Consider the following 12,275-nt stretch of genomic DNA (forward strand, 5'->3'; position numbering starts at 1 on the left):
CTTGGAAATACGACGCAAAACAAATTAAATATTGTGCAAGAATAATTACTTACGAAACGTTTTTATTCACCATTCTACAAAATTGTTCTTTGAATATTAATCCTTGATATGGCCGTAGTGGATTGTTCACCATATAAATAATAAAACCGGGGAAAAGAGAGATGAAGAAAATCTAAAATCTCTCAAATGTGCAATTAATTCCTTTACAGATGTTAACAGGATCACTGACTGTTTACATGAATTACTACATGGCAATAGTGGAGTTGGAACCTCTTAAGCTTTACATTTTTGAGAGGGGTGAAGGGAGTGAAGGTGAGACCGAAAATTAACAACCTGGCCATATTTGTAACATTCTTTTGCCTTTATGTTTTGACAAATTCAGTTACCTTCAAACTTCATTTAATAACAAAATATTTCTAAGGAAAAAGTATCCAAAATAAATAACCAAACACAAATAAAATCTCTTACCATTACTGACACAAAACGAGTGAATAATACAAAAATATGCTTCCATACAATTTTTATGGTCAAATACGACTTCAAGCTAAACTACGGTAAAATATGCATTTATATTACCAATAGAAACCATGTCATATTCAGAAAAAGTTGTTGTTTTCTAATTCCAGGCATTTGACAAAGTCATTTGCCTTCTTGCACTCCAATATCTTTCAAAGATATTGTCACTGTCAGCCACTGAAGCACATATTTTGAGGTGTTCCAAATCCATTTCTTGGTTTGAGTTCCATAATAGGCAGTTAGGGGATTGATATATTCCAATTCTATGCAGGTGTTTGGCCAAACAGTCATGGCCTGTTGCCAATCTAAATGCAGTTACAGACGATTTGCATGGTAAATTGGGAATTAACTATGGATTATGATGCAGAGAGTTTCATTTTTTCCCTTGAAATTTTGTTATCAAATTTTGTTTATTGAAGTCGAAGTATATAGATTTAATAAATCTTTTCACAGAGTAATACGTAGATTTAGCAACAGGTCTGTAAGTAGCAGTGCTGCCCTTCTTTGCTAAAGCATCGGCATTCTCGTTTCCCAGGATTCCACAATGGGATGATATCCATTAGAATACAATCCTTTTATTGAATGTTATTAATTGAGAGAACATTTTAGTTATTTCAGCTGTTTGAGATGAAGGTGTATGTCTCGAGACTATTGATAGAATAGCTGCTTTGGAGTCTAACAATATAACTGCATTCTTAAATTTATTGATGTGGCATAGAAGATTCCTGAGACTTTCACTTATTGCAATGATTTCTCCATCAAAACTTGTTGTTCCATATCCAAGAGATCTATAAAGTGAGAAGAGACAGCATGTAACACCTGCACCAGCACATTCAGAAAAGGCAGAAATGTGTTTAATTTAACTTAAGTTTGAAAAAAGAGACCAGGATAAAAATATGATGTCACAGAAATCTGAGCACTAATGATCATTAATGGAAGTTTTACTGTAGGTTTTTGATTTCCTGCAAAGAGTTAAGAGAAAAAAAGGAATGTTTAACTTATTTATTTTATTTTTTTTTTTTATCCAATGCCACCAGGTTGTCTTTTCGACATTTCTGGTTTTCTCTCCTGGCTGTGGCTTAATTGTAACCCACTTCTGAGGCTGGGGCGCCTGGAAGGCGGAGTTACATTACCTGGATGATGTGATAGGATGATTATGATTATGTGGTGCCAGGAGAGGTCTTAAATCTAAACTTAACCTAAATTCCAGACCATGGACGAACACAGGAATAATCCCCTTTAAGGAAAAATTCCTGTGCTCTAACCGGGAATCGAACCCAGGACCTCATGAACTATAGCCAGAAACTCTGACCACTAGACCATGAGGCTGGTCTTAACTTATTTATAATCTATATCATTTAAATGCTTACTTGCTTCCACGTATTTTGACAATGTTGCCACCTTTGTTTGATTCTAACTGCTAAAACTTCATTATCTTCATCATCGGACATTGGCTCCTTCTTAAACGTCAACTCTTCTTCCTGTAAAGTTAACATTTTCTTTTTTATCTTAATAATGCTACCTTACTCATCAGTTTCTGTATTACTGTATGATCTTTAATTCTGGATCTGTTGTTATGACTTTTTTATTTGATTGAATATCTTTATTATTTATAGGCACAGACTAGGGATCTATTACATAAAAGTAATTCACTGCTCTAGAGTAATGGTCGCAAGTCTGACTGCAAAACTAGTGGGCCCAGAATGGAATCTTAGTTGAGACCAAGCTGCCTGGTTGAGGTTTTTCTCGGGTTTTCCCTCAACTCATTAAGAACAAATGTTGCGTCTCTTTCGGCATTGGATGCTAGGTTCATTTCGCTGTCATCTGTATCCATCCTACATACTTTCATACTCATATGTCATCCTATCATATGTGACTAACAGACTCTGACCTAATGGATGTCCCAACCTCAGAACATTCAGGAACAGGATCCAACACAGTCACAAATAAGTAGGCCGAGACGCAAATGGTTACACATCAATATGTGCGGCGTTAGGAAAAAAAATTCACAGAAGTATGAACAATAAAATTATAAAGGAAGTAAACATTCAACTATCCAGGAAGTTTAGTTTCATATAAAAATGAAAAAGATATTGGATAGTAAACTTTTAAAGATTTTGAAAATATCAGGAATTACTTTTTTTTTTATTTTGGTAGGTTATTTTACGATGCTTTATCAACATCTTAGATTATTTAGCTTCTGACTGAGATGAAGGTGATAATGCCGGTGAAATGAGTCCGGGGTCCAGCACCGAAAGTTACCCAGCATTTGCTCGTATTAGGTTGAGGGAAAATCCTGGAAAATCCTCAACCAGATAAATTCCCCGACTGTGAATCGAACCCGGGCCACCTGGTTTCGCGGCCAGATGCGAGGAATTACTAATTAATGTTTTCAAATCTAATGAAATACGAGACAGTACAAGAATTATACAATACTCTGTCCCTTCCTGTTCTATTATATGGCAGGGAAAGTTGGACTAAATAAATGTGAAGAATAGGAGGATACACTATTAAATTCACAGAAGTATACATAGTAACCTTTAACAAAATTAAAAAGGCTTATAACATTCACCTATCTAGAAAGTTTAGTTTCATATAAAAATTAAAAAGATATTGACAGTAAAATTCAAATATTTTGAAAATATCAAAAATTATTAACAAATATTTTCAAATTCAACAAAATACGAAAAAGTAGAAAAATTATACAATACTCCAGCCCTTTTTATAATATTACCATATTTACTCGAAAATAAGATCCCACTGATTATAAAACCCTCCTAATTTTTTTAAATATTGTTTTATAAAAATATTTTGTATGCACATATTAGACTCACAAGAAAATACTGGTAAAAATATTCTAAGTGAGACAGAAACTGTCAATTTTTTCAGAAAATCGTTGTCAAGAGAATACAAAAGATCCCTACTGTACATATCTGTAGTGCTCGGAAAAAGTGGCACAAGTCAAAAATGTTAATTTCACGGGAAAAGGAAAAAAAAACTGTCTTCACACTGGTTTATGTCGATTTGATTTTCTTCCGTATGAATTATCATAATGGAAGAAATATTGATGTCTCTTTTCCCAAGCGAGCAGATGTTCTGTAAGTTGTCAATAAATTAATAAAAAAGGTTTGTGGAAATTGACTTATGGCACTTTTCCCAAGCATTGCAGATATTCAATTAATAAAACAATAATAAGGTTATTTTTTTGACTCTCCTTCGTATGTATGTATCCAATACCTACCCACTTCACTTTACGTGATTTGGGTTCTGCATATAGCGGATAGATAGAAGGACTGTGACCCATTTTCTAGTTGTACACCACTTCAGCAGGCCACACTGTACATGATGTGTATCAGTTAAGAGTTATGTCTTGTGCTAGGATAAGTATATGTGTAAGTATTAGATACCTTGCAGTATTACAGCTCATAAAGTCAGTGACTACCAGTAATCTTGTGCTTGAATGACATAGAGCTTTCAAGTGCCTTGTTGTCATTCAATTCCATATAAGAAAATGAATTTCCGGAAAAGTTATATAGTTTGAGTAATTGATACTATAGTTTTTTTGCGTTAAAATACTGGTAACTCAGATTAAGACTGATTGGTTTATGTTTACAAGGCATATCTGTGAATGATGGGTGAATCAGACTGATACTCCCTACTTTACTAGTAATTTTTAATGATTTTGATTGATTTGATTTTCATTGCAGTCACAAATATTTTTGTAATTTGTTTTATTAAATAACCTAGTTATGTAAGTTTAAACACCTAAATATCTTTAGATTTAGTCTGTGTTAGTACAATATAATAATCTTTACTTAGTTAAAATCTAAGTTCTCAAATTACATTTTGATGTTTCTACAAGCTCGATTTTAAGACCCATTGTGAATAGAAGACTCTCACAAATTTAAAGACAAAAATCTGGTAAAAAATGGTCTTATTTTTTACTAAATGTGGTATATGGTAGTGAAAGTTGGACTAAATCTAGACTGATATCTGTCTAGATAAAATTTATGCGAAGAACAGGATACAATTTATTACTGGTTAGATTTCAAACAAAAACAACGAAAGTTTTGGAAGAACTGAAGGTAACCCCATTTTGGAAAAAATAGGAACTTACAAAACGAATTGGATTGAACATGTACACTGAATATCCAGATCAAGGTTTCCAAAATTAATAAAGCAAAATATAGGCTACTCAAAATGGAAGGAGAGAGCAGGGCTGATCAATGAAGAAAGTGATATATGAATTCCAAGGTTACGGGCCAGCAGTGGCCTATATCCTTGAAAGCTTGATGATTAGGTGTCAGAAGTTGATGAAATAACATCTTTTTTCTGAGCCATAACAGACAACACAGGATGCAATTCAAACTCATTTTGCTTCAACATGAACTAATATAGCCTATTTTTTTAAGGAAATGTTCTAATTTTTCTTGCATTCTTGCCCTTTTCTGCTTATGAACGGACATTTTTATAATGTAGTCATAGTCTATATTCCAGAACCTAATGCAGATTGCTTACACAATTCGATTGCATTTTACAAGAATTTTCCTTATGCTTTAATCAGCCTTGACTCCTAATCACGTTTGTTATGTGCTTCTCCCATTCAACACAACAGAACAAATACTGTAGTCGCAGTGCCCACAGTCAGCATAAGTATCATACAAGTGAAGACGTAAAAATGTCGAAAGTAAAACAAAGGAGACAAAGTTTTACTATTAAAATCATAGCCTTTTAAAATTTTAATGTCATATTTTCAGAAATTTAAGGTCACTTTATAGTCAGTTTTCTGTGATTTTTAAGTCACCAACTTCCAAGCCCTAAATGATGGTGAGAATGATGATTTGTGTAATTGTTAAATGTACCTACATATTGATGGTTAAGAAGTAGTGTTGTGGGATTTAATCGATTAATTGCTCAATTTCTGTTGTAAGATTAATCGATCAAAAATATTTAATCGAATAATCGAGTCAATTAAAATTAATCGGTTGTAGGTGATATTAATTGTTATTTTGTTAATACAATCTAATACTAAAAATTCCAACAATATTTCTCTCTCGGAAATTGCTTACTTAAAATCGCAAAAGCACTGTTATTTTCTAATTATAAACCAGAGGAAAATCTTTGCACAAACACTTCAGAAAGAGATGGAGATATGAGGACAATGACCTAGTGTACCTCTATTGAAAGTTGAAACACAATACGAAACCCTCATTAAGTTTTATGGTTTTCCAAGAAAATTTCCACCTTGTTGTCAGCTCATCTTCCTAGCATATGAAACATGTACTTTTCTGGCATTCGTTCCCCTCATCCCTTATAAAACAGCCATGTCTACTTTGTGTGCAAGTGAGAGCGTAACTACCTTCTTCTTTTTCTAAAATCTGGTAATTCGATTGCAATAGGGGTCAGTCTTCTGTTTCGACTGCAGCTGCTGTTTTTGTACTGAGTTTGTATATGAAGGTTGTGTGTTTAATTTGATAAAGGAAAAAGAAAATCAGATTTTTGTGGTTTGTGAAAAGTGTAAATTCCATTATGTCATATGGGAATTTGAGAGGTAAACTGGGTAAAATGTTTCGATTTAAAGTGAATGATCGTGGAGAAGTGTTTGACAGAAAATAAAGGTTTTTCGTGTTTAGTGATGCAGGAAAGATTGTTACTAAATGTAGAGCGGCATTTAATTCGGAACATGTGAATGCACGCACATGTTTAAAATCATGGATGAAGCAGTATTAACTAGGCAAGTCTTCATACTTTTTGTTATTTATGTTTGTCTCAAGAATTCCCAGAGAAATTTACACAAAAATTATAAGCCTCATAATAAATATGTTAGTAAGTAATTAAAATAGTTGTTTTGTAATATAATGATACAATATATATATATATATATATATATATATAGATATACAACATTTAATACTTATGCTTATCACCGAACACAAGTTAAATTTAACAATAATTACAGTATATTAAAACATTTTTTCAACTCGATCAAAACTATTGCTTAACCAATTAAATTCAAATAGTTAATCGATTAAATATTTTGATCGATCAACAGCACTATTAAGAAGTGATACCTCGTACATGTAAATTTGCAGGTGAATAAAAAAATGTTTTAAAAATAGACAAACTTTTTATATATGTTTCTGCGTTACAAGATCTTCTACTTCACTGTCCAATTTTGTGAACATAATAATAATGTAGTAAATCTAAATAATAATGTAGTTAAACTGAAGGACTATTTCTGTAGATAAGAGATATCACTTTTTAGCCATCGATATGATAACATTTTATATATATATTTTTAAAATTCTCTAATATAATTTCAAACAGGAAAGTGGTCAACACTGTGTGTGTGAAAATATCAACCTTGATATTAATTGGGACAGAGAAAAAAATAAATAAATAAGGTTAGTTGAACCTACAAAATAAATTATACAATAAATTTTGTAATGAAGTTAATTTCGAACATACCCTGTCAATATCATCTGCATCTCCTTCCTTGTAACAGGCAGACTGGTTAGCATTATACTCTGTCAACAGATCTTCTCTCTGATTGGAAGTCATTTCTGGTTTCGATGACTGTTGTAGAGAAATTATATAATTCAAATTAATTGCACAAAATTGTAACAGATTTATAACACACAAAAGAATCCAGTGATATTATAAAATAAAAACATATGGAACAAATTTACATTGTAAAATGTAAAGTTATCATGCAAATTCAGAGAATAATGTGCAAAAATCAGCTCATAAATTAAATTAAATAGCAACGATATATGATATATGCTTAATATGAAAATTTCTATAAATTATGCTAAACTGATTGCATTCTGAGAAAGGGGACATTAGCTGTAAAATTTTAATAGAATAGAAAAATAATATGGAATAAGCAGATATATTTAAATTTCAGCAATATAAAATATAATATACTGATAATCCAGACCAAAGCTGGACAAAATACGGAAGTTAAACTTTGGAAATGAGGATTAAAAATTCTGACAAACACTCTCATGGCACGTTTTAAAGGTTCTGCAACAATACAGTTCTTTCAACAGGTTATACGAAAATCTAGCTTTCAGGTGAAGCTCCCTGTGAAACAGACTGGAATAAATTCGTGGAAATGGTTGATATTTTGAGTTGATTTATCTTTAACTGCTGAAAATGATAAAGTTGACTTTTTTTTAAATAGTAAACATGATTTATACATAGGATTGCCACAAGGGTATTGTAAAAATTAACGAAATTCCAGATTTTTTAAGAAAAATTCGGAAAACTGGCAGTTTAGACATTTTTAATTTATCACGCTGTATATTAAATTAAATAAGGCCATTTATTCATAAAATTAATATCCTACAAACTAAAAAGAATACATTTTATGAAACTTAATGGTGAATTTCATTAAAAAAATAATATTTTCAAATTTACCTCAGTTTGACCAGTTATATTTCTCTGAAGATCTATCATCTATTAACAGTGAGAAATCATTTTTTACAATATTATAAACATGACAGTCCAGTTTTGAATTGACACAAAGTTATAATTATGATTTCATTGAAACAGTGTGGCATCTGTTCCTGCTGTTTGACCATTAGGGGTTCATTGACAGTTTTTTTTTAAGTAGGTTATTTTACGACGCTTTATCAACATCTTAGGTTATTTAGCATCTGAATGAGATGGTGATAATGCTGGTGAAATGAGTTTGGGGTCCAGCACCGAAAGTTACCCAGCATTTGCTCATATTGGAAAAACCTCAACCAGGTAAACTTGTCCCAACTGGGAATCGAATCCAGAGCACCTGATTTCACGGCCAGACGTCCTAGTCGTTATTCCAAAGGTGTGGACCATTGTGAGCTTAAGAGGAATTATTCCACTTGGGCACAAGCCAATTGCACACAACTTTCCACCTTTTTAAATAAACACTTTTTTTTTAATGGAGATTCCTCATCATAAGAATGTCGCTTCCCTAAATATTTAGACAGAAGCACCAATTACTTTGGATTTACCATTTATTGCTTAGACCACACGACAGAAACACAAAGACACATTTCCAATCAAACTGAATACCCGGATTTCTGCTTTCTTATGATGCCACTGTTGAGTATCAATTAGTGAGCAAGTGATCATGATGAAATGATTACTTGTACCAAAGAGAAGGCTGCCACACTTGCATGTGTTTCTCATGCACTCAACCATCAAAACATTTCATGAAGTAGAAGTGGTGTTTGGTGGTTTAATGACTCAGTGGTACAACAGAAAAAATTGGTACCTGTGGTCTACCTTCAAATTTTTATTTTATAGCTCAGTTTTTCATTTTGAAATTTTAAGCTAAGTTTGTAGAAAAGTAAAAAAGACTAGAATATTTTATAAAAGCATCTCAAAATCCTTTTTCAGTGAATTTCTTATAAATATAACAAAATCTACTTCATATGGTAGGCCTATATGCAGATATCAGTATTTAGATTGTTTGCACTGTATATCCTACAAAAATTCCTTATTAATAATAATATTTGTTCGGAAAAAAATTAAAGTTTAGCTTCATAAAGTCAGGAGCACTACTGTAAATTCGTAACTGTACATTTTATAAAGACCTTAATAGAAGGCAAATATGATTTTATATTGTAAACAAGTATGATAAAATAAAACCACCAGAAAACGACAAATACAGTCAACTCTGCATATAGTGAACTTGGTTATAGTGAACATTCGGCTATAGTGAAGCTAAATCGTTGGTCCCAACCTGCATACCTTAAAAAGTACATTAATATTTCCGTTTATAGTGAACCCTCGCTTCGGTTATAGTGAACCTTGTATGCTGACAAATTCTTATTTGAAGTCAGACCTTCTTGTAAAAAATTGAAAGAATGTGTTGAGAACAACATTCTAAGTTTCTTACTCCTTTAGTCAAAGGACAAAGGTAGGATTAGTGATTCCTAGACAATAAGCTGTACTGTAAATCCAGGCAATGCGTGACGACCTTGCCTCACTCCACCGTCAAAGGGTTGCCATTCTGTTCTCAGGCTCTCTACCCTACTGTTATTTCTAATCCTTCACCATCAAAGGGTTGCCTGTTGTTCTCAGAAACATTTCCATTACGACAGATAACATCAAAACAACGGAAAATGAAACTGCCTTCTTTTATTAAAAGGGGACAGACTTTATGTCCAGAGCATAAATGAAGGTAAGATTTTGATGGCTTTCAAACTCCATCAACCCTCTCTCAGTTTCCATTAAGTGACCCGGGAAATTCCAAGGCTGAGTATGCAGTCACACCATGACAGTGTTTGTCATTTCTACCTGATCGTCTGTTTCTAGTGTTCCAACAGTGAATGTACTATATAAAAATGTCGACGAGTAAAGTGTTTTATTTGGAAGATAAGGTGAATATTATGACACTGAATGTGGTCTTTCGTAAGCGGACGTGGGTCAACAGCATAGTTTAAGTAAATCAACTGTGAGTAACAGTATAGAGTGTAATCCGTTCCACAAAAATGAAATATTTTAATTACTGTATAGCGTTTTATTTTCTTGTTCACAATTTCATTCATTTCTGTCATTTAAGGTTAAGGGAGACACACTTCGGATTTAGTGAACCTCGGGTATAGTGAACAAAATATGCAAGTCTGCAGAAGTTCACTATATCCGGAGTTGACTGTAACTTGTATGAAAAAAAAATGTTTTAATGATATATGTAGTTTTAAACGTTTATTGTTAACAGAGAAATAAATAATAAACATAACAGAGAATTCTGCTGTCTTAAAAATTAATATCATATAGTTTTAAACATTGTGTTTAAAACCTTTTAATCAACAGATATTGTTTTAAACAATTTTGAATGCTTTGTTTAAAATGCTTTGTTTTAAATGTACCAACCTTGATCCACAATCTTCTGCTCCGTCTAGGTTTCCGTATTCTTTAATGATGATGGGTTGCCAAATAATAATTATATATACCTCTGGTTGAGGTTGTAATAGCTGTAGCCTACATCTATTATAAGGCAGTACATCTCACTTGACAATATGTATCAGAGGAAGAACAATTGTTTGTATATATCTGAAGTCTGATCAGTGTAATATGTTACCAGTCAGCAATGTATACAATGGAGGGGGGAAAAGAACTGGCCACACTATCCCATTATCTCCTGGCTAAAGTTGCCTTATGGATGATGCCTTATCGATGTCACGTATGAGGTTTAAACCTATCTTCAGACAGCTGACTAAACAACAATTATAAAGTAGAATGCCACAGCACCAATTTGTACACTTCATCTACCTCCTCTCACATGACGAGCAAATGCCAAGTGAGCAGTGTTATCATAATGTGGGCAGGTATATTTGCCCAAGAAAGTTTTAACAAATAATTCAGTGAATCATTCATAGACGAATCTAGCAAGTGCATTTAGCGATGTGTGGACACAGCATTAGTTATAAAGTTATAAGAATGACTAAGAACGAGTGGAATGAGTGCTCTAAAGAAACCTGACCCTAATGTTTGTACACCATAATTTGTTAGGATTTGATAACAAATCTCTGGCTACTTACCTCAAGAATACAATCCAATGAACTTTCTTCTTTAACATACACAGATTCAACGTCATGATTAATCTTAGTCTTCAGTTCATCTGCTGTTGCTTCTGTAAAAGGCAGATTCACAGAATCCTGTAAATAGAAATAAATGACTGCTTACAAACGAACTTCAGATATGTGTTAAATGTTCAAAGATCCCTTAATCAGTCACAGAAGTATCAATAAGAATTGTATTTTTCATTATTGTCGGAGACTTTGGATGCTAGAAGAGGATAGTACTTAAAATGTAATCTATCTTCTATATTGTAACTGCATAATACAATAATTTGTAACATAGAGAAGAAATTCTATTAACTAAATTATTATTTGTTATGTTTATTTGACCTTTCTCTGTGAAAAAGTATACTGTTATTAAATTAATAGTTGCCACACAGAACAAGCCACAGGAAATTGTCATCACAACCCAGTGTTAAACAGCTCCTCGCTCCAATAATTGTCAAAGCGATAAACAAATGCATGTGGTGTTTATTTAGATTTTATTTTTGCTGGATTATTGTACTTTATTATACTTTCATTTGTAACTCATTAGAAGTGACTTGCTTCTTTAGTAACAGTATAAATATTGATGTCCATTACTAATCTAAAAGTTTCACGTTTACAATTTTTTTAATCATGCAAATCACTTCTCCATTAATTTAATAAACGATTTTTTTTTAAATTTCATTGACAGGCTGAAAAAAATGATAAAGCATGTCCATTTGATAAATAAAAATAACAGCTTTTTTTTTTTTTTGAATACCAAACTTTTAACACAGTGATTTTCAACTTTCTTCAACTCACAATACATTGAACTCAGTTCACAAAGTGCAGTCGTAGAGAACGGTTGTGTAGTAAGCAGCATATACAAGTAGGTTAGCGTGTGAAGAAGGTATGGGCGACGACCTAAATTCTTACAGGGCGCGAATCGGGTGCTTCAATGCAGGGCAGTGTTGCAGATGTTCAAAAGGTGAAAATGCAATAGTGTCTGATAGCATCAACATATTTGTGGCCGCAGCTGTTTTATCAGTTCTACTGATTATTGGAAATGTGGAGTTAAACCCTGGTCCTGGAGATACAGAAGGAAGAGTCTACAGTGATGAAGTGTTTCAAAGAGAATGGATAAACTATATGAAAGAAACAAGAGAAGACAGACTAAAGGCAAGTTTTCTACTAAACAAAGTAGCAAGTGATATAGATACA

The 12,275-nt window shown here is 32.6% G+C and overlaps 1 protein-coding gene across 3 annotated transcripts in view; it reads right to left on the minus strand.

Moving 5' to 3' along the window:
* The window catches only part of LOC138694336 (trichohyalin-like), a 236,062-nt gene that overhangs the window by 202,421 nt on the left and 21,366 nt on the right, over positions 1-12,275 (minus strand). For all 3 annotated transcript variants that reach the window (XM_069817954.1, XM_069817955.1, XM_069817953.1), the window contains 3 exons: positions 11,052-11,168; positions 6,985-7,092; positions 1,887-1,997 (listed from right to left, as the gene is read on the minus strand). In XM_069817954.1, coding sequence (XP_069674055.1) covers positions 1,887-1,997; positions 6,985-7,092; positions 11,052-11,168 — 336 coding nt within the window. The remainder of the gene's footprint in view (positions 1-1,886; positions 1,998-6,984; positions 7,093-11,051; positions 11,169-12,275) is intronic.

This window comes from Periplaneta americana, chromosome 2 (genome assembly GCF_040183065.1).
Source record: "Periplaneta americana isolate PAMFEO1 chromosome 2, P.americana_PAMFEO1_priV1, whole genome shotgun sequence".
NCBI classification, from domain to species: Eukaryota; Metazoa; Arthropoda; class Insecta; order Blattodea; family Blattidae; genus Periplaneta; species Periplaneta americana.